At 39.2% G+C, this 23,783-nt stretch overlaps 1 protein-coding gene across 4 annotated transcripts; it reads right to left on the bottom strand.

The window, feature by feature from the left end:
• Positions 1–1,772: 1,772 nt before the first annotated feature.
• On the bottom strand, positions 1,773–21,442 carry LOC311489563 (casein kinase I-like). Of its 4 annotated transcripts, none has more exons than XM_084546697.1 (12): positions 20,938–21,442; positions 13,482–14,535; positions 12,686–12,755; positions 11,598–11,746; positions 11,259–11,493; positions 10,912–10,997; positions 10,700–10,784; positions 10,382–10,530; positions 9,162–9,242; positions 7,717–7,818; positions 4,996–5,102; positions 1,773–3,254 (listed from the first exon to the last, which is right to left on the bottom strand). In XM_084546697.1, the coding sequence occupies exons 2-12, from the start codon at positions 13,755–13,757 to the stop codon at positions 3,200–3,202; spliced, it is 1,395 nt and encodes a 464-aa protein (XP_084402823.1). In that variant the 5' UTR covers positions 13,758–14,535; positions 20,938–21,442; the 3' UTR covers positions 1,773–3,199. The 4 variants fall into 4 exon arrangements, with proteins under 4 accessions (XP_084402823.1, XP_084402821.1, XP_084402820.1 ...); XM_084546695.1 differs by lacking the exon at positions 7,717–7,818 and adding an exon at positions 15,852–15,957 and having other exon boundaries at positions 1,774–3,254; XM_084546694.1 differs by lacking the exon at positions 7,717–7,818 and having other exon boundaries at positions 1,774–3,254.
• Between the last annotated feature and the right edge of the window lie 2,341 nt (positions 21,443–23,783).

Genomic DNA, 23,783 nt, shown 5'->3' with positions numbered 1-23,783 from the left:
GCTCACCAGTGTGTTCCTATTTTCTCAGAATATACCAAACTGTTGATTTGGACAATTCCACTATCTCTCTGATGGATTTCTTCTTTTTTTTTTCTCATCCTAAGGATGGTCTGTATCACTCCCACTGAGATCTCCTTTGACCACCTGTTGTGGGTTCACAGCAATAGCTTCCAAATTCAAATGCCACACCTGGAATGAACTCCAGACCTTTGACCTGCTTAAATAATGAAGGATTAATGAAGAAATATTCCACACAACCCATGAAACAGCTATTTAGAGAATTGTCCAATTACTTTTGGTCCCTTGAAAAAGAGGTGGCTACATATTAAAGAGCTGTAGTTCCTAAACCCTTCCTCCAATTTGGATGTGAATACCCTCGAATTACAGCTGAGAGTCTACACTTAGAGCCATATTGATTATAAAACTATATCTTGAACATGTTTTGGTAAACAGCTAAAATAACAAAATTGTGTCAGTGTCCAAATATATATATGGACTTAAATGTACATCTTTCTTGTCTTGCTACAGTTCTTTCTTCTCCCTTACATCTTTTCCCTCCTCCTCCAAAGCCTTCTTCACCTCCTGCATATCCTTCTTGCACTCCTCCAGTTCTCTGCACTTATCCTCCAGTGTTTTCTTTGCCTCCTCCATTTCTTTCCTCTTCTATTCATTTAATGATTTGCAGCACATCAATACAGTTTGTCTCAATTCATTTTCAGCTGACTCAGTTCATACTGGAACATTTCCAGCAATGCACGACAGAATTACTCAGCAGTCACACTGCATTATTTCTTGGAAAGGCATTTTCTAGTTATTATGGAATTTGGTTCAGGAAGTTGAGTCTCCCTCATGATGAACTACAGTAGCATTGTGTCCCCTTCACTTGTCCTCTAGATCCATCTTTAGGTATGTGGTCAATGCTTTAGATTATGACAAAACATCCCCACCATCCTGAGCTGAACTTTGTGTATAATGCTCGTTTGTATGTCAGAAAACCTTAGCATCCATATGCTACCCTTTTTACACCGACTCCACCACAGCTACTGCACCCTGACGATCTAACCGGACTATCGCATCATTTTAACTTATTAATCAGAGCTAAAACAAGTTGATTTATCAACCAACACTAAATTGACAATTATTATTAACAATCAAATAATCATCATTTTGCTAAAGAAAGAGGTTTCAACTTTTGTTTATGTACCTCCAAGATTCTCTGTTCTTTCAGATTCTTTCAGTTTTACTAAATAGTGTAAGATATTTGAAGACATCACCTTGGGACCTTTTACATCATCATTTATGTTTTAGCATACCGTATAACATATACAGTATATAACATCCCAAAGATGCACAATTGGTCCGTTCTTGTTCCTCAAACAGTTTATGAACTATTTTAGATGTGTGGTAGGGCACATTATCTTGCTGAAAGAGGCCACTTTCATCAGGCGTTTCCATGAAAGTGAGTACATGGTCTTGGTCTTGAACAATGCTTAAGTAAGTGGTGGCACATGAAGGCAGGACCCAAGAACTCCAGCAGAACACTGCCTTCTTCTCTTACTTCACCCTGGTACACAATGTTTCACTAGACAAAATTGCTGTCTCGCTAATTGCTATGTCCCACCAAACTGACATGTGCCATGATAACCAGATAATCAGCGTTATTCACTTCACCCATCAGTGGTCATAGTGTTATGGCTGATACAACAATAATTTCCTCAAAATAATCCCACTTCCTGGAATTTTCCTACAGTTTATCCCAACACTGGCAGGTGCTCTCAAGCCCATGAAGCTTCTTTAAACTGCCTTCTCTCTGGAGTCTCTCCATAGATGTTTTGTGGAGCAAAAGCCTGAATTTGTCCAGAAGCAACTCCAGCAGCATCTTTGCTGTATGCTGTTTGTCGTTGTGGAGCCAACAGGTGAACAATTGCTCTAGTCAAGTTCTAGACACATCTCACGCACTATTAAAACAAGAGCCTGAAATTTGAGATATATCAGTTTTTGATTCTTGATAAATTTGCAAAATTTTCTTGAAACATTTTCCTTTCTGAAGCGACTGCATGCAAAACAAAATGAAATAAATATCCTCCTAAAATGCTTCACCATCCCATTAAACCCTTAAATAAAAATCAGTTTTTATTTAGTTTGGTTGTTTTTTAATGGAGTTATCCGACTTTCCATCCTCCAACCCAGAGATAAGGAGGGAAAAAAACAGAAAATTTAAAAGTTATTTAAAAAAAAAAAAAATATTACATTTTCAGGAACACACTAGTAGCTACAAAACACAAACTTTTCGAACAACTCAAAAAGACGGGTGGGGGGGAAACGAGTTCAAAATAGAACACAGTCCTTTTTTTTAGTTACAAATTAAAATGGGAAAAAGCATAAATCTTATATAAACATCTTCTTTAAACTTTTGATTCTGGTGGTTGTGAGGTTTTCCTCTGAGGGTGAATTAGAAATACACTCTTGCCCGGCCCACTGCAGGAAACCGACCTGGCCACTCGACGTGTACTTCCCTTTGACCCCAGGGAATAAAATTTTATAGACTATGTGCAAGAGCTGCATCTCTTTCTCCATGAAGTGTCTTTATGATGAGCTCAGAAAGGTGTGCAACGTGTTTGTATGAGTGTGTTTCATGTGCACATGTGGTCGACAGTCTTATCTGCATCCCGTGCTTTTGTAGTCCTCTCTTTTGTATCTCCTCCGAAATACACTTCTCTCTCTCCTCTGATCCAGTCAGTAAGGAAGAAAAAAAACAAAAATAAAACAAAAAAAAGGAGAACTAGCCAGTCTGCCAGTCTAGCAGCTGAATCCAGTCAATCAGACAATCAGCTTGCTGTTCACAGTCTAGTCAAGTGTTCATTTGTGGTCACGTTTCCCACAGAGGTTTGTGTTGATCTGGTTTTAGTTCAGTCTGTGACCAAAATCCATGAATAGTCCACCGCTGGTACAGCCAGCTCACGTCTCAAACTCCGAGGTGGGACAGCAAACACACGTCACTGTCTGTCCTTAGTCCAGAGCAATAGAAATGAACAGATCAGCTTAGCCAACGTATTGTGTTGCCTGGTGGTCCAGCCGACCCAAGGTAGACTACAGGAGGAGGATAAGAGAGGGTTATATTAAAAGGTCTAGAGAAAGAGAGAAAAGGAAATGGAGATGGCGAAGAAGAGAGCGGGGGATTCTCTCTCGTCACTGGTTTTTATTTGTGTCTCTGGAGAGCTTTCCTCTTCCTCCTCTTGAAGAAACAGCAGCACCTGCAACACATAAGCAGTGATTAACAGACTGCAAAGACAGTTCAAATAGTCGTTCAAGTTAACATCACATTTATGTCCTTATAAATATTTCCTCGCTGGATCAAATTAGGTAGGTGAACAGATCCAGGATAAGGCAGACTGATCATCAGTGGAATGAACTTCACACATCTTTTCCCTCCTCCTCCAAAGCCTTCTTCACCTCCTGCATATCCTTCTTGCACTCCTCCAGTTCTCTGCACTTATCCTCCAGTGTTTTCTTTGCCTCCTCCATTTCTTTCCTCTTCTATTCATTGAATGATTTGCAGCACATCAATACAGTTTGTCTCAATTCATTTTCAGCTGACTCAGTTCATACTGGAACATTTCCAGCAATGCACGACAGAATTACTCAGCAGTCACACTGCATTATTTCCTGGAAATGCATTTTCTAGTTATTATGGAATTTGGTTCAGGAAGTTGCGTCTCCCTCATGATGAACTACAGTAGCATTGTGTCCCCTTCACTTGTCCTCAAGATCCATCTTTAGGTATGTGATCAGTGCTTTTAGATTATGATAAAACATCCCCACCATCCTGAGCTGAACTTTGTGTATAATGCTCATTTGTATGTCAGAAAACCTTAGCATCCATATGCTACCCTTTTTACACCGACTCCACCACAGCTCCTTTAAGGCAGACTGATCATCAGTGGAATGAACTTCGCATCCGCTGAACTGGCAACCGTGACTAACATTTCATTTTGCCATTTTAAGCATTAACTGTTATTGAACTTTTCTGCTTGCTGTGTATTCGTGATATGTGCTTGTTATCTGAGTTCTTTTGTAAAGTGACTGTTTAAAACACAAGTGCTCATTCTTTGGCCCAAGAGCTGGGCCTTACATTTAGATACTCTCACACTTGATAGTATTTGCTTTGTATAGACAAATTTAGGAAAAAGGGGGCATTGCTTCAGTGTACTTTGGCTTTGGTTTTAGTTTGTGATTTTATTTTTAAGACCGTTACTCAAGTTTTGATGTACTAATCTCTTCAATGTGTCAACACCAGCTTGCCCGGCCTAAGGGTTAGTGTTTTTGTGTAATTTTATTAGTCAGCAAAATAATAAAACCTTCACTTAAACCACTATCATCAGGTTTAATGTTACTTCCCTCTTTCCCTGACAGAGCTAGGCCATAACTATGGACAGTAACAAAAATGTACCTTGAGTATTGTCAAACTATTTGACAGCATATCCTGTAGAAAGTTATGTTCAAAGGATGAAGTTAGTGATTATTACTATTGTTAAGCTTTAAAATGTCAGGATAATTATGTGTATGTTCATTGTATAATGGGATAAGTAACTATGACACACAACTTGTGTTGCAACAAAGGATGCAATCAACTGATATCTATCAAGAGGCTGATGGGATGATTTTACTAATAAAACAAACAGTAACTGGCAGGATAGTGAGACGGAGATGAATTACCCTATATATCTGAAATAGAGCATGTGAGATGTGTCATAGGAGAAGTGAGAGATTTTTTTGTATTGTCAGCATTCAGTGAGGGCAAAGTCAACACTCCTTTGCATACTGAAAGAATGAAGCCACCAAGCAAATCTTTGCCATTCGGAGCAGCTCAACTCCCCATTTGTTAATACTGTATGGATGTTTTTACTTTTGGCTGTGGACTGATTTTGAAATGGCTAAAGGAAGTTACAGAAACGCTCACATAGAGTTACTACTTTAAAGGGTGCATGTTCTTACTTGGTATCATCAGCCACTTCAACCTCTGCATTAGCTGTGATGGGTGCATTGGAGTGTCCTGCCGTTGGGTCGTCTGTGTTCAGCTCCCCATTTGTTGAACTCATCACCTGAAGGAGAGGATTAGCATGAGAAGCTGAGGTGAGTACAGACATAGTTACTCCTTAGATTTGGTGGGACAAAATGAAAAGACTTGCACTATGTCCACACTAAGCCAAATAAGTCTGAAAACAGACTTTATGTGTGAAACTAACATGTTTCCACACTAGGGGTGTTTTCAGATATTTTTAGAATAGTTATTTTTCTTCACTTAAACAACAGAAAAACATCTTAGTCTTGAACATCACCACAAAAGAGAACACTTTTCAAATGTAGCCACTTAAATGTGGAAGCTGTGACAGCTGTGACGCCATGGGAAGCCTTACACCTCCAGAGAAATGGGTACTGACGACATTCATTTTGTTGCCACGCAAAACAGCTTAATGGCTGACAGTGTTTTGCTGATGTCAACATAGTTTCACATCTTGTGAACATGGCATTTCATTTTCATGTGAATCGTTTTTTCCTAGTTCAGTTTTTTATTTTCCCTCAGCCAGACTTACCAAAATGTCTCACCCCTCCCAGCCTACTAAGATTCAGTATGACAGCCCCTCAGGGCTCCAACAGAAGATCATTCAAAAAACACATTTGATAAAACAAAAAAATCCACACATTTTCTGCTCAAGCTATTAACACCTCACTTACTAATTTGTGTCATGATGGAAATTCAATGCCCCATGAAAAACATTACACTACCATTACTCAGCGATTATATGTAGAATTCTCATCACCATTCACACATCACCACCTACTTCATAAGAAGTCATTCTGTTGCCCGTGACGAGACACATCTAATCCCTTCTGCCTCTTTGTTTTAATGTTTTAATTTCCTGCAAACTGAAAGGGTGCATCACACAAATATTGTCAGGGCCACAAAAATTGCACATACATCCTAAAATCTTTATACACGCTGTAACAGTACTTTATTCTTTAAAATGGGGAATGTTGAACAAAAGTAGGTAGCATATTTAATGTGGCTCCATCATGATAATACAACAATTATATACAACGGCAGTCAAAAGCTTGGACAAACCAATCAACTTAAGGATCTTCTTTATTTTCTCTACATTGTAGAACAAAACTGAATACTTAACATTTCTCAAAATCTAATTGGAGTTGCTTTCAATTGTGTTCTACAATGTAGAAAACAGTAAGCGCATTGGATAAAACCAATGAAGAAGAGACATAGGGCTTGTTCAGACCTGGTTATTGGAGTCCTGAGTGATTTGGATAACAAGTAACCAGCTGAAAATACCGTATTCACACCGGACATACTGAAAATAAACATGACATCATTTGGGGTGCAGTCGAATATACTAACTGCTGGTGTCTTTACTTAATCCCTACATACTGCTATCAAAACCACAAACCATGATGTTTGTTGTGTGTGCGTCATGATATGGGAACTTTGGGAAATGACACACACTTTGGCACAAGCTGAGAATTTTCTCAGTTAAGTTTATTTATTTATCTCTGCCTTGACATTAGAGGGCGTTAGTGGGTTAAAGACCCGCACAAAGCTCAGATTAGAACTCAAACCTTGGAAGGTCCATGCGTAGAGTAATTTCATCGCTGCGCTGTTTGCAGTAATGTAAGAACAATCTCTGGTAAAAAGGGTAAATAAAGACGCTGGTGATTATTGAGGAAATACAGAAACTTAATACCATATGGCTACTTTGCATACACCCACATGAACACATTGCTAATCACCCAATGATAGGATCACACACAGCTTACTAATGTTCAATAGTTTCCTCTTACTCCTCTTGTTAATTCTTGTTTAGATTCATTTATTATTTAGAAAGTTAACATCTACAAGGACAGAATATATTAAAAGGCTCTCAATACTAATGAGCAGACATCACCTACGGGACATTTCAGGCGACCATTTATAATAGAGGTTATGTTTTACTAAATGAATGGGACAAAACTTACAACAACATTCCTGTTGAGTAGGTGGTCCCTAATGTGAACTAGGACATGTGGTCAAATGCTTCCCAGACCACCTCCAAGTCAAGTCCTCAATGTGTCCAGGGTGTGTTCACTCCTGTATCTAAAGCTGGCACACTGTGATAGGATCACCCAGGAAGCATTTTAAAAATCAGTTCTGAACAGCCCCGCATCCTATGTATGCAAGTATGACAGTACTTCTAGCAAGGTAAGCCCTTGCGGCACGGTAAGCTACCTCCTCTTTGAGCTACATACACAGTAAAATCACTAGGCTCTTTTGCTTAGTCACAAAAAGCAGCCTAGATCATGTGACCTCTAAAATCTCTGCTCTATCTAAAGAGAAGTCAGGCCACCGCTTCTGTGCACTTGCAGGACAGTCTCCATTATTTTAATGTCGAAAATGCAGTTGTTGGAAAAAATGGAAGCATTAAGGCTGTCAAACTATTATATAAAAATGTAACATAAAACAAACAAATGTGCGAAAACGTGAATAAGTAATGGATATAAAATGAGATTTCTCTTAGAATATCCCCATGTGAGGGAATAATTGAGACTGTGAGGAAACTGACTTGAGGTCAGCCTTGCTGCAGAGACAGAAAGGGTCATGCAGGTGGACAGATAGACAGGTAGGCAGACAGACAGGAAGCCCATAGAGCTAACACTTCCTCTCAGTACCTGGACGGACCCGCCCAGCCTATCAGCAGTGAGATGGGAGCCCAGCAGCTCTCGATTGGTCACTGGAGTGGGCTGGGACTCACTGCCTTTCCCCTCTGGAGACTAGAGGAGACGGGAAGCCAATCGCAGGAGAAACGGGAAGGAAGGAAAAGAGGGTGGTCAATGAGGGGAAAGGTTGAGGATGAGATGGGCCGCAGATAGAGTGGAACAGATTAAGAGAAGGAAAAAAGCAGTTACAGAGGCGGAGAGACGAGCAGAGGAGTGTTGGGGTAAAGAGGATTTCGGTGAGGAGAAAAAATAATGAGGAAAGAGTGACAAAGGAAACAGAAAAGAAATAGTGAGTTTAGAGTCAGTATTTGGTGGAGGAGCAACAGGAAGGTGCGCACCCAAGTGTGCAGTACATCAATGGTGTGCACATCTGGCATCCCCATGCAAAGGGGGAAGGAGGTGGTCTTCTTTCTTTTTCTTCAGCCTCATCTGTCTCAAAACTTCTTGTGTGCCTATTTGGATCAAGACCCAAATAGGCACACAGCATTACCAAACTATTTGTGTGTTTGTGGACCTGCTCTGACTGTATTTGTTTAAAAAAATAAAATAAAATCAAAGATGGGCAATATAAATCACTATAACACTATTCAGGCCTGGGAGAGGTATAGAATTTATCTGACTGATGTAAAATGGGCTCATTATACTAATTTCTAAATCTATATTTTTGTTGTGGGCTAGATTTCCACTTGAAAAAAATCCTTATACATCCCATATTAGCTCCAGCCTGATTAAGGCCACCTGCCCCAACAGCCCATTTTCTTCTGATTGAGAGGCTTTGAGTATGCCTTTGCTTATAAACAATGCTTCATACTCTTACCACTGTAGAAGTTCCAAAAGCAAACTGTAAACCTTGATTGGAAATTGGAACTGCTCAGATCTATCTGTATATGTTGAGCCTGAATCCAATCTGTTTTTCTTTTTTCCTTTTTCTTTGAAACATATATTCCAATGTTTACCTATACCAATATTCCAAGTGTTTTTAGTGTCACAGTCCATCTTTGTGTTTCTCTAGAAAGTGTTTTCATTCAGGTATGTGATAGAGGCACATAAAGCAACACAAACTTACAATGATGTTTTTGTACAAAATGGTAACTCTGGATTTTGCCCTCCCATCACTGAATATTGAATATGTGCTGTTGTTTTCTGTTCTGACTGACAAAGAAACCAAGCAAGTAATCCCTACAGCAAGACCAACTACTAACTAATTACGCACAGTTGGAGAAAAACGAACAAACAAAAAAACACTGAGTGAGAAAGCCAACTTCATGTGGCTGGCTTTGTATGTGATGTATGTTTGTTGTCTGTGTATCAAGAGAAAAGCTTATTTTCTTGATGTTTCACTAAAAAGTGCAACATTAACACAATGTTGCATACTTATCTAAAATGAGTGTTTGTACCTGGTTTTTGGTTTGCGGCGCTTTCTCTCGGTTGCTCGTCTGAAGGGGAGTTTCACTGGCCACTGGACCAATAGGAGTGGGCTAAGCACACAGGGCAGGTCATCAGCAAGGGAAAGAGAGGACGGCAGGAAATACGCAAATGGTTATTAGACATTTCCTTATATGGATTTTATACAGAAATGACCATATATGCGTGGATAGTGAAATGTTTATTATTATTTTAGCCATTCATCAAAACATATTCAAGTTATAGTTATAATGAATATGGGCTTTTTATGTTACAGAGCTAATAAGTGCAATCTTTTTTCCTTCGTGTACACATCCGACGATGTGACTACTCTGAATGATCCTGCTCGCTCTCTGATGGATTTATTTTGGTTTTTGCAGCCTAAATAGGACCTGTTTGCTTGCATTCACAGATACTTTGAATGCATTTTGCTGGTTCAACCCAGAAGTTTGCAAATGCAAATGTCACACTTGAAATCAACTCCAGACTGCACTTAAAGTCCATACTAAATAATTTGAAAATGTTTTGATAAACTGCTAAGATGACTAAAATGACTCAAATGTGTAAGTGTCCACAAACTATTCATCACCTCATCAACAGTTTGTAATTTTCCGTAAAACTAATTATAAAATGTTGAAGACTTATCAGTAGTATATAATGTCCAGTTATACAAGGTTTTATGTCTCTCCTTCCCCATGGGTGTCTCCTTCACTAGCAGCACTCCTGGCTACAGCTCTTTACTCCAACATGTATAGATCTTCATATCATTAGAAATAACTCATCAGACCAGACTGGGCCTAAAGAGTAGATCTGACACAAAAGCATAAATTTGGCTTTAAAGATTTTAGCATTACAGTTCTACTATTGGAGATGAGTCCTTCACAGTAAACTTTATTATTATTGTTACAAAATAAATCTAAACTCTGCAGAGCTATAATGCTAAATGTTTCATCATTGTTTATCTTAACATTCTGCTGAATCATTCTGATTACATGTATTTACAGAGAAACTGTGTGAAGAGGAATGGATGAGGAAGAATCTCTTACTAAGCGTAAACTGATAGGATGACTTTCAGTTCCTGTTAACACAGCACATATGACCAAGAACCACTGCTGAACAGACCTTTCGGCATTGGCTCTCAATAAACTCAGCAATAAGGTCAGCTCAAACAGCTTCATGCGTGCATACAGCAAAAAAACACACAAACACTAACCAGTGCCTTTCCAGTCCAGTCATATTGGTAATCAAAGATGTATCCGTTTCTGTCAAAGAGATCTGTGAAGAGTTTCCTCAAGTAGTCGTAGTCTGGCTTCTCGAAGAAGTCCAGCCGACGCACATACCGCAGGTAGGTGGCCATCTCTTCTGTTGCACACACACGGATGCAATACACACACAGGCAGGACAACACAAAGCACCCAACACACACATTGACAGATTCACACCCATGGAGAAAAAATTTGATCAACATATGCCCTATATACAACAGCCACACAGAATATCTTTGTACAGATCTGCATGTGCGCATACAAACCTGGGAAGTTTTCACAGAGGACCTCTATTGGTGTGTCTCTCTTTGTATCTCCTATCTTCTGATAGCGCTCTTTCAGAGTGTCAGCCTAATAAAAAGACAGGGAGGAATGCATTTATAACAGGTAGCAGATGAGTGAAAAGTGATTGAAGACAAAGGTACAAAGACAAACTAGACACAACAGAGATGACTGGACAAACTAGCTTGATGCTCACCTTGAGTCCCTGCCAGGGCAGACTGCCTCGCAGGAAGTACATGAACATGTGGCCTAGAGCTTCCAGGTCATCTCGCCTGCTTTGCTCTAAAATAACACAGAATAAGATCCAAGGCTTCAATGACATGACTGCATCAGGTGTTAAATTCAACACCTCGAACTCCAAGAACAAAACACCACCTGCTTCAACACCCAGTCTGGTACGTACAATACCACTGTTACAAGAAAGAACTGAACTCTAAAGCTGAAACTGCTTGGCTGACTTTTATGGTTAATTTAATTATGCATTTGCATTGGATAGATTAGAGTGGTACGTTTGCGCAAAAGTAGCAGCATGATGCAGCTCACCTTTCCCCAGATGTGTATTGATACTCATGTATCTAGCAGTTCCAGTAAGACTCTTGTGTTCTCTGTATGGGATGTGTTTCTTGGTCTCCGGGTCTATGTATTCTTTTGCCAGGCCAAAGTCTATGATGTGGATGGTGTGTTGCCGTTTGGAGCCGGGTCGGCCTACCAGGAAGTTCTCAGGCTTCACATCTCTATAGATCAGGCTTCTAGTATGGACAAACTCCATACGGGTTATCTAAGGGAGAACACAGAGTTATTTACATGAGCAATACTAGGCAGTCACATTGAACTACGACTGTTCTTTGAGGTCCAAACATTAAAATGGAAGTACCAGCTTACCAGTTGTATGGCTATCATAAGTACAGTCTTTAGAGAGAAGGTCCTGTCACAGAGGTCAAACAGATCTTCTAAGCTGGGTCCCAGTAGCTCCAGAACCATGGCATTGTATTTACCACATGGTCCAAAGTAGAACACTTGGGGAACACCCTCTGGATGACCGACGGAGAAAGAAAGACCAGGAGTGATCAAACGTCAGTCATCAAGTCATCATGCTGCCTACACCACATTCATTTATACATTTGATACATTCTTAACTGTGATTCTTAACAGATCTTTCTCAAACAAACAATATATTATAAATATGGTTGAAAGCTCTTGAAAAACCTAAAAAAAACCTACTGAACTTTAGGGGACATGAGTTATTTTTTAACAGAAGAACTTCTGCCCCCTGATGTCTCATTCATAAGCTGAAAGTTTTGCATGTTGCCATCCATTTATTGTTGATCAATTAATTCCATCACACACTGTGACTGGCTGCTGTCAAATCCAGAAATATAATCTAGAAGATTAAGTTTTTAAACCAAAATGTTGGGAGGATTTAAATTAATTCCAAGTCAAAAGATGAAATTACAAGCCACTGGTGTTCAGAGCTGTGATTTTGTCATTTCTGACATCAGACTTGTGACTTGGATTTTTCCTCTGTCCAAGCCATGTGACTTGAGTCCACACATTTGCCTTATAACATGTAACTAATGTTCCCACTGCTACAGGGGTATCTGTAGACAGGTGTCACGCTTGGTCAAACAATACGTTGAAAATAATTTATTATGAACTCATACTGGACAAGGGGGTATAACATGGCGGCCTACGCCCTCTACAGGTCAAACACAGAGTAAGCAGTGAGGAGTAAGGACTGCAGTGCATGGGAGTGAAATGGGCAAACTAAATTGATCATAGAAGAAAATCAGCTAAAATGAAGGAACAATATGGTAACAATATGGTAATTACTAGATAAATGCTAGGTGTCATTAGTATGTATATGATATACATAACCAAGTTGTTTATAAATGTGTGTCTGGATAAACTCTTCCATTAAAGTCAACTAATTCTAACAATAAAACAACAAAACAAGTGAAGGTAGTTCTCACCTGAACTTCCCAGTTGTTTGTAGAAGCGATATTCTAGATGAAGCTGTGGCGCCCGAGACTTGATTGGTTCCTACAAAGGAAGATTATGTTAAAATGAGAATAATTCTTTCTCTTAAGTAGTGAAATTCATCAAATTAAATCCATAATACTGGAAGATTGCCAGGAGGGATGCTGTAACTATTTCTATTTTATTTCTATTTTTTAATACTGCCATGGAGTGCTGCCGTCACGTTTTGCACTTATTTGTGAGAACAATGACAATATACACATGATGAAAACCAAGCCATGAACTATATTAACACTGTTAAGTTTGTCAAATTTCATGATTGAATTCTCAGAAGAGCTTAAAAGACAGCTCAAAAGAAGAAAGAGAAGTGATGCCGGCAGTGATGAGGAGGAGCGGGAAGTGGGTCTCTGTGCTGATCATTACTGTGCACAAATGTACCGATGTACTTATGCCTCATGAGCTCTTCTGGTGTCAGCTAATCATGCTTTGTGACAATGGGATACATTTCCCATATCCAGATGTTCATTATTAGAGATTACAGATTTCAATGGTTGTTATGTGTCATTGAGTGTAGATTATGGGAATCCCTCTTTTTTTTTAATCTAAAAGTATCTCTACAACAATATGGAGAGTGCAAGAAAAGCAACTGTATAGAAAAATTTAAGTCCAAAGTGACATTACTGATTTTATCCTCATATACTGTATATATGAACTATTGGGTTCTCAATATTAAACAAATGAATTGCGCAGCCCTACAATTCTATAAACAAGACAATTAAAAAGGTTTACCAGTTTGATAGCCACGTATTCATTGGTGTACAGGTTCTTTCCAAGTCGCAGCTCTCCAAAGTTCCCACAGCCGATCTTCTTTCCCACTCGGAAGTTAGGTCCGACCATCAGAACGCCAGAGTTGGAGCCGGCACCGCGCCCGCTGTGCCCCGATCGGCTCCCCGTCTTCCCAGACATCCTCTTCCCCTCCTCTGTCTCCCCCTTACCTCCACCTCCACCTCCACCCCCTCCTCCACCGCCCCCTCCTCCCCCTACTCCTCGCTTGTCAAAGTCCATCAGTTTGTGGTAGCCTGGCCTCTCCACGGTTAAGCCGATTCCATGCAACCAAAGCAACCACCAAAACAACTGCCTAGCGGCTTGCCTATCAGACGCTGGGGTGGTCGACACTGGGTCACTCTCTTGGACTTCTTGGCAGTTTAGACTGAACTTGGATGGATGGAAGATAACTTCTGCAGAGAGTTGTGGATCTTGTGAAGTGCAAAATTTTAAATACTCTGAGCTTAACAGCTGTTAGGACAAATCTGAGTAGAACACAAAACTGATGAATACTGATTAGGGGAAAAGATAGAGAAAAAGTCAGTGATATTTGGGTTGAAGGATGACTAAATGAAAGAGAAATGAAAAAAAATGATGATGGGGCACTACTAGCAATGACGTTATACCCCCTTGTTGGGGCCAGTGATGGTGATGGAGGGGATGAAGATAATGGCCTGATTCGTCACCATACGTGGCTAGCCATATGCTAACATGCTATATGAACCTGGGGAGCAATGTCAGCGTCAGGCTCACACATAACAATAAAGCATAACAACAGAAAAAAAGAACAGATGAACTTTAGAGGTTCCTCTTTTTTACATCTAACACTCCAGTATGACAAAGTACTTCTGCTCTTTGGTGTACTGCCATAGGTCTAAGCAATGTGGTATCCCTACAATAATTGGACAACTGTTCTTGTCCTATATCCCACATAGGCTGATATTGTTGCTGTTGCCTGGTCCTAAAACACCAGGTAAACTCTTGACTGCTGTGTGGGGGTAATGTTGCGTCGTACCGCCTGAAAAAAAGGGACAGAAATAATCAGATTAAAACATATTTCATAAAAGCTCATCATATTTACAGATTTAAAGTACACTGCCTGGTCAAAAAAAAAGGTCACACACTCTAATATTTCATTGGACCACCTTCAGCTTTGATTACATCACGCATTCGCTGTGTCATTGTTTCGACAAGCTTCTGCAGTGTCACCAGATTTATTTCTATCCAGTGTTGCATTCATTTTTCACCAAGATCTTGTATTGATGATGGGAGAGTCTGACCACTGCACAAAGCCTTCTCCAGCACATCCCAAAGATTCTCAATGGGCTTATGGTCGGGACTCATCAGACCACATGACGTTCTTCCATTGCTCCAGAGTCCAATCTTTATACTCCCTAGCAAATTGAAGCCTTTTTCAATTTACTAGCCTCACCCTCACTGATTAGTGGTTTTCTTAAGGCTACACAGCCGTTCAGCCATTTTTCGACCACATTTCTTCCTGGAAGACGATGGTTCTCCACTATCCTTCCAGTTTTTAATAATGCGTTGGACAGTTCTTAACCCAATTTTAGTAGTTTCTACAATCTCCTTAGATGTTTTCTCTGCTTGATGCATGCCAATGATTTGACCCTTCTCAAACAGACTAACATCTTTTCCACGACCACAGGATGTGTCTTCAGACATGGTTATTTAAGAAATGAGAAGCTACTCATTGCATCAGTTGGGGTTAAATAACTTGTTTCCAGCTGAAAGATAATCCCCCATGCAGTAATTATCCAATAGGAGGCTCCTACCTATTTGCTTCGTTAAATCCAGGTGGTGACTTTTTTTTTGGCCAGGCAGTGTATAACACAGTACATTTAGATAACAGCATATAAAATTGCATGTACTTTTAGTCTTTTGAAGTTGAAACAGGAAAAGTGTAGCCTAAAGACTGCACAGGTTTGGGCATATGCTACCAGGATGTCACTAACTGTAAGAACCTTTTTGAGAGTTTGGCATTTTGGCCATTGTGAGCAAGAGATGGATGGGACAGAAAAAACATGGATACCCATGGACTACATATGGGCAATTACAAGGTGACTCTGCCCCAAAGCATACTGTTCTTTATAGTAATTGTATATGACCATCATTTACAGAACATCATGCTGTATCCAGCTACTAGACAGTTGTGGGTATGAATATAACACAAGGATAAATGTATCTTAACGACCCTCTTAATCCAGTTATTTATTGATTCTTTCTCATTCCTAAATTGTTTTTATTATTTATTATTAAAACCAAATTATATTCCTGACATGAAAACACGAGTGAGGTTTAGAAAGAATGACATACAGAGACATCAGTTACTATCAGTCATCTTGTTCTGTCTTCATTGCTTCCTGCTAATATGCTGTCTGTAGGTACTTCTGCTAGAAAAGGGGGCGGTTGCTGTCTCAACCTGTGGAAAGGTCAACATGAATTTGCCAAATGATAAGATAAGCAAACTAAGCTAGTGTTCAGTCTACATACAAAAAGCTCAACAACAGCAGCAACTGTTAAAAAAAATCTGACAATCCGATTTTTAAAATCTGACAACATTTAGTGTATATAATAAAGACACATTTTGGAAATGAAAATCAGGAAACAGTAACCATTTGACACCAACAAAAAACCAGGCCAGATCTTCCTCATGACATGTTCTCTAGTGTTTCTGATTCCCTCTTCTAATAATAACACACATCCTGGCAACTCCAACTCCTTCTTTCACTCCTCTCACTTTCCTTCCTTTTGCATCTAGTCTATTTTCACCTCTCCTCCTCTCACATCCTTTTCTCTCAAGAACTCCCTTGTTTCTTCTTGCTTTCCTGTTAAATGCCTAGTAGTATACAAAGGAACTTTGCATGGGAAAATACATAATATAATGGCATATTTTCTATTGCTCAACTAACTACACAACTACTTAAAGTACCACGAAACTGGTATATTGCCAGTTGTTCTTACTCTTACTTACTTACGCTAACCTAACCATACTAACGTAGATAATTACCAACTCTTCTGAATGCTGTCTGTGTTTTACTGAGCAGAACCATCAGTTAGATTCAAAATTATAGCCCAGCAGACATCAGCTCATTAACCTACGCATGTCTGACTCATAGTCTTGATAATAATATGGGGGACACAGATAAAGAAGGTCAAGACTCAAGGAGAGGAAATGTCTGGGCTAGTTGACAGCTTTGCTGCTAGCCAACCACCACTAAAACAGAAGAGGACGAAGATTCTACAAAATAAATAACTATAAAAGATCAGCTTCCTAAACACCATCTATTCACATGTCTTCTCTAACTTCAGCTCCAGCTAGATCTTCTCAGTTCCACTGTGTGAAGTCGCCACCTAGCGTTTTAGTGTCGTAATTGCAGAACAATGCTAACACACCAGCGCACTTGTATAAAGAAGAAGGCTTGGCTGGTCAAACATAACTCTTCCATAAATACCCATATTTGTCATTAATATGTTGTTTTTTACTATATTTTTTTGCTTGATACAAGTTTTTAAGACTGCAGCTCTACTTAGAAACGGAATACTCTGCAAACAGAATGAGTACCTATGTTAATTAAAAACTCATTTTAATTCATCAATGAATTAAGCAACTTTGCCATTCATAAAACCATAAACCCACCGCCACCAGTGAGACAACTATGTCAATTTTGACTATGTCTGCTGAATTTCTGCAAAGGCTACATGAAAAGTCTCTGAGACAATTCACACAATGTGTTTCTATAGTCCCTACAACTACAATAGAGCGAGAGGCCTTCTCTGAAGCCGAGTGCGTCACATCAGTGCCTGGAGTCACATTCTTCCACTTAAACATTTATCATACCAATTCAATAATTTACGCTGATCAGCTTAATAGTTTAAACTAGGTCTTCAGGGTTGATCAAGTACCTTCTAATCTGGATCTGGCCACGCTGAACTGGATCACGACATCCCTACTTTAGTCAACAAATCTTTACTCCACAAGGGATATTTAAACTTAGAACACAAATATCCATAATAGGGATGTCTCAGAGTCGTAGTGTTGACCTGTGAACCCCAACTCCACTCGATGTTTTTGGCTCCTCACTCCCTTCAAAATGCACCACTGACCACATTACATACGAATGACTACTCTGCATGTCTTGAGTAAGTATCTTTTATACTTAATTACATACCTTGCTAGAGGGGAAAATTGAAGGGTAGGGCAGCGGGCTTAAATATTTTATATTGCCACTGCTAGCTAACTGGGTGTACACATTCTGTAGATGAGGAGAAGTCAGATTATAATGTGCAGTTTTGTCTTTTTGAAATGGGGGAGGAAAAACAACAACACCACCAACAAATCGATCTACATGAACCACATTACGCTAAGCAAGAAATATCAGCATATAAATGTGCTTTGTTTTTTTCTGATGCTGATGCATTGCTCTGGGGTAACAGTGCAAATGGACCACTGCATTCATACAAATGCCTATCCAGCTCTATTACAGTTTAATGAGATACTGTCACATTCTCATTGCAATAAACCGCTATAACTAGAGTCAACCTACGCAGGATATTTGTAGCCTATAATAGCTGGATGCATGTTTTAAAAAAGGCTATAACTGATACCAATCTATGCAGACAGCTATGTGTGACAACAACTTCAATAGTGCAGTTGCATCAGCTCTTTGCCTGAGAACCTAAACTTGTTTATGTGGGAACTGTACTCAGCAGAGTTTAGCAAATGAGGGAATTAGCTTGCTTGAAACTTAACAGGTTTGTAAGTTATAATAAAAAAAATGAAAAACCTTCTGCCCTGCAGAGGTTAGATCTGTGCCTTTAATTACAACGCCTGAAGCTGATCAAACACCGCTTTTTACCCTTTTACCCTCCCACAGAGGCCTCTGTCAGATTGAGCAACTCACAAAAAAAAAATCAATGCCGCTCTATAAGCCATATATGAGAAAGGGATAGGCCTGCGCAAAGTAAAATGCACTTTCACTCCCACACACCATGGCCTCAGCTAAAACAAGAGTTTCCCACTCTCAACCTGAAAGACTGAGGTCTTTACTAAGAAATACATCTAACTGTTGCAGCAAATTTAGTCGCTGAAAAGTCTGACTTCATCATTGCATAATACTCAACAAATATTTAACAAATATACGAGTTATACAATTAGAACTCATAATAGAATAACTATTGCTCAATAGTTGCTTTGACCGTCTCTTCCTTAAACAATGCAATTAAACTGGAAATAGCTTGCTGTCAAAACTCATTACTTCCACAAAGCCACTGAGGTTTTAGAATATGCTGGGAAAGATGTACTGTGTCAAAAGTTCTTTAAGACAGAGACAGTATCTGTTAAGTACTTAAAATGAACACACGAATCCTGGTATCCAACACAGTTCTTGTCTGCAATGTTTGGTACCATCCTGTACAAAAACATCAAAGTAAGGAGTGAAAGTTTAGTGGTTTATTACACCCACAAGCCTGCATGAAACCTCGCAAGCAACAGTATCCACTACACAGCCTGCTGCAGGCTACAAACCTGACCCGATTACTACGCAAGTGGGACAACAGATTCAAGAGTTTCCCCAACAAGAGAAATCTGACGCACATCAACAGATTCGTAGATATGTCCATTTAGACGCCACTCATTTAAAATTTAAACCTGCCTCTCTGCTGACACCCAATGCACCCAAGGCGTGATGTAAACACTGGGTTTTTATGGCATCTCAAGACACATGCAACGTATAGGATGAAAACAAATAATGTATATCCTTCATAAGGGGAAAGCCATCTAAGGTCATTTTTATCCATTTATGAAAAGTTTGATATATCAAAAAGCATTGAGACAATATTAGAATAGAAGAAACCAATGTTATAAGAGTTTCCATTGTCTAAATTCACTGCTGGTTTGGCTGCACTGCTACTCATGCGTAAAGTCTAATCAATGGCGTGTGAACACACAGGACATCCCAGTCTGCCAACTGACAACAATATGTATGCAGTGCTTATTAATAAAAACTTCCTGTGTACACTAACTGAGAAATAAATGAAAAACAATGGGCTTCGCGTCATCTTGGCTATAGTTCTCATTATATGTTAGGTGGCCTTTACATTGCCGGTCAAAATCAAAGAACTGCACAACAGCTTTTCAGTGGATATCCACTTATGACCTCCATCCATTCAGTATCTATTACAAAGTATTTTTTTAAGAGGGCCACAGGTAGGTTGGAGCCTACCACAGCTGACTTTGAGTGAGAGGTGGGGTACACCCTGGACAGGTCCACAGTCTATCACAGGGCTAACACAGAAAAATAAATAACCATTCACAGGGTGATATTACATTATTTCTATGTTGAATTACCAATTAACCCCTGCTGACTTTGGATTATCTGTCCATCATGCCCACCATTAAGTGCTGATAATGTCATGCATGGTATAGTACATGTGAAGTCTTGCTTTTATTATGCCATTTATGTATAAATGGCACCATACAATAGGACTAACGACCTAATGGGCGCATGCGGAGTTAAGGCCTTCATCATAGTAGTACTTCTGTTCATTTCAAGCTCTACTCAGCAGGCAGCACTGAGTCTTTGATGAGGGTTTTTTGGGGGAAACAGCACATCTAAATGTATCAACATGGCTTCGTCTCACCTCCCACACTCCAATGATCAACTTGCTGCAACACCTCTTACTCATTTCTGAATACGACTTTTAGTGAACACTTAAAAACAAACTTAGGAGACTGTAAGTCATAGCGTTGTTCGAAAGCTGAGCGAGCTGTCAGTGTCTTAAATTTCGGAGAAGAAAGCTTTTGAGGGGATGATCAAATGAGCTCTAGTTTGCTAAAGGAGCTAACGTTAGCTGATACGACTGCAGCAGATTTCAATTTCGGGGAGCAGCGACTTTTCAATCTGATAACTATTTGCCTGCAATTACCACAAGAACATTAGCCGGTGGCATATTATGGAAAATCTAATATTGTTGTGTTCTTGCACGGCAAACCATCCATCGAGCTGGATAGCGCAGGAAGTTAGGTTTAGGCCACAGTAGTTTGTGTTTGGCCTTAGTGTAGCTTGGCAATGTTAGCTTCATTGAAACAATTTTGAAGTAGCTAACTGGATAAAATACAGCAACACGGGGAGCGAATTAATGTCAAATAATATTGTAACAATACTGTCTGAATGCAGTTCAAAGTTTCGCTGGAGCAATATATCAACAAGCAGCTAGCACTTACTCGATTCTGTGGTCGCAGCTAATCAAAGCCTGAGAAAAGCTAACTGTGCTAACATGTTAGCTAACTACCCAATGTTAGCTAACGCTGAATTTCTCCCCACACATTCTGTCATTCATAAACGTAGCTGGCTAATTTTACAAACACATCGCTGTAAAGTGTAAAATACAGTTTACGTACCTAAGTTGAAATTCTTTATGTCGCTATTTTTCTAGCTCGGAATAAACTGTTCTCATTTTCTTCGTCTCGTTTTCCTGCTCATCTCTTTTTCTATGGATGTTTGGCTAACCAGCTGAAAAGCCTCGCCAGTGACTGTAACGTAATTTGCGCAGATTTAGACAAGTGCAGTGCAGTAAACGGAGGGAGCGCGCGTAGGCTGCTTTGAAGAATAGCCACAGAAAATCTGCGTGTGCGTAAGCGCGTTGGTGCGGACGTGCGCGAGAGGGAGCCATGCACACTCTGATATGACAAGAAAAGTTTATTTTACTTTCCCCAGCTTCTGCTCAGCTTACTGTGACTGTGTACGAGTCTGCTTAGTTGCGTTGATGTATTTGCTACTCCATGTTTTGTAAACTGAATAGTTTGGAAACGAAAGCATTTTATATATAGTCGTATTGTTCAGGACACGAAAGTAACTTAATTCGCATACATTCAATTAGTAACGCAATTAAATAACGATTCGTCATAAATATATGTAAAATCATTTAGTTACAAAAGTCTGTGAGTGATCAACAAAAGTTTACAAAAAGTTTATTGTGTAGCCAAGTGCGTCAAATGATCTGCATTGTCTAATGTGGTCCGACTGGTATCATGCATCATCCATTTATTTTTCCAATTTTAAAATTATTAATGTAAATCTTTGACTAAGCCTGGCTTTAGTTTTTATTTCATCCTTTTTATATGCACATTGGCATTTTTATAATGAAAAATTAGACGGACAAAGTTAACACATGTCAAAGGAATTAAAGTGATAAATTCTAATATTGGTGGTAAAATTCTAAATCCACCTGCGACAAAGACTGAAATGTATTATTACTGTTAACATTCCGGTTGGTTAATCCTGTTACAAAAGTGTTGTTTGACTGTTGGGTTTGGATGGATAACAGCAAATGGTTTCCTGTTATTGTACAGTCATGCTCATTTGAACGTGTTTTCTGCTTTCTACTTCATTTTTTTGCTGCAGTATGGGGATTTTTTCCAACATATCTGCCATATAGCTTATGATAATATAGTCTGCACTATGGTCAGTGTTATCAGTGAAACCTCTACTATTCAGGTTATCACAGCTGAAATCAGCTCAGAAATGCAGAAATGTGCATCCTGTTGGGGACTTAGGTCAGAATCTGACGTCTGACCTTCCCTCAGCGTAGCTGTTAGTGTGAAATATAGACAGCGCCCACACGAGAGAAGTCTAGATGCAGACAGTGACAGGCAGGCGACAGATAAGCAGAAAGGAAGAGAAGCAAATCCGTCATGTTGGTTCTGGTGATGAGTTTGCTGTACTGGACTCAATCTGAAGGTGGGATTTTTATTATCTAATAATTAATAAAAAAATATGACAACAGCTGTTTTAATTTAAAAAAAAGTTGTTATTAACTTGTTATTGCTTGTTCTAATCATATTTTGCATTATACAACCATGACAGTAAAATCTTAAAATTTCTACCAGACACATCATGATACGAGATTTATGAGAGAGATCTTTTAAAAAGTGTGCTTGAGAAAATTCTGAATGTATACAAGGGTTTCCAATGTATTAACTGCCTAAACTGACAAATATATACAATATACTAAATAACTTTCCTTTTCAGTAAAGTGGTTCCTTAGTTTTTCAGCTGAACATGCAATACACTAAAGGATTAAATGTAGAATTTTGACATCTTTGAAAATGTAATGCCTAATATTTAGTGAAAAAGTTAAAAATAATAATAATTAAAAAGTGGATTTTTACTGGAGAGTAAATCAGAAAATGTCCGGTTCTTCAAGTTCTGAATGTGACATTATCGTTTTATGTCACACTACCATGACATATTATGGCACTTCAATAGAATAGAGCTTTCATTAAAATTATGAGATATTTGTAAGCTTTTCCTGTCAAGTCAAAATGCCCACTCGAGTTAAATTATGTATTCATGTTTTATGATAAGACCTATTAACTTGGCAGTTCTTTATGTCCAGGTTTCTGCACTGAAACTCGAGTGACTATTTCTGGGGACACAGGGGTGCTTCCAGCAGGAAGGGACTTCAATGTGAGATGTGAGTTCGTATGTTTAAGACCAAAACATGTTGCACAGGTGTGGAAGGCTTCCAAACATCAGGTAGGTCAAATACTTTCCTGATAGTTAAAACTTATTAATAAAAAATTATAAACAAACAAAAAAAAGCTGTAACCTTGATTGTGCAAGTATGTCTTAAAGGCTGAAACAAAGTTGATAATATTTTCTTTGTGCGCATAGTTGGTCTGGGGTCCCACTGTTGGGAACTGATTAATCCAAAGATCTGCCTGACCAATCAAATTGTCTGGTTGGGCTTTATGTGGTGATGCACTGAAGAGTAACAGCGACGCAGTCATTCACAGAAAAAATGAATACATTGGTGGAGAATAGAGTGGTCTCTTTTGTGTGGAAATTGTGCTGAATTTTTACACAAATGACACTGTCATCTACAGTATCTCCAAAAAACAAGTGAACAGCAGCTGAAAATAGATAGGTACTTTATTTATTCCGAGGGGAATTCAGTGTCCAGTAGCTTCATCCCATAAAACAAAAGAAAAAAAAAAAAACAGATAATAATAATAATATTATGAAGCAGAACAGAGACACTAGCCTGTCTCTGAATGAGCTTCTCTGACTGACTATGATGTCGTGAAGAGGGTGGTGGACATTATTCATGATGGAACGGAGTTTGTTCAAAGTCCTTGCCTCTGCCACTGATGTCACGGACTCCAGTTCTGCCCCTACCACAGAGCCCGCCTTATGTATCAGCTTGTCCAGTCAAGAGGTTCTGCACTATAGAGTAGAAGAGGGC

This window comes from Chelon labrosus (genome assembly GCF_963514085.1).
Source record: "Chelon labrosus genome assembly, chromosome: 6".
Taxonomy (NCBI): domain Eukaryota; kingdom Metazoa; phylum Chordata; class Actinopteri; order Mugiliformes; family Mugilidae; genus Chelon; species Chelon labrosus.
The sequence above is the reverse complement of the archived record's forward strand: the minus strand, read 5'-3'. Positions and strand labels throughout refer to the sequence as shown.

Coding starts and splice junctions, on each gene's coding strand:
- LOC311489563 (XM_084546697.1), bottom strand. CDS start 13,757: ATGGACTTTGACAAGCGAGGAGTAGGGGGAGGAGGGGGCGGTGGAGGA. Junction 10,531..10,699: donor CCTCTGTGAAAACTTCCCAG/GTTTGTATGCGC, acceptor TGTGTGCAACAG/AAGAGATGGCCACCTACCTG. Junction 9,243..10,381: donor ACTGGACTGGAAAGGCACTG/GTTAGTGTTTGT, acceptor CTGTGTGCTTAG/CCCACTCCTATTGGTCCAGT.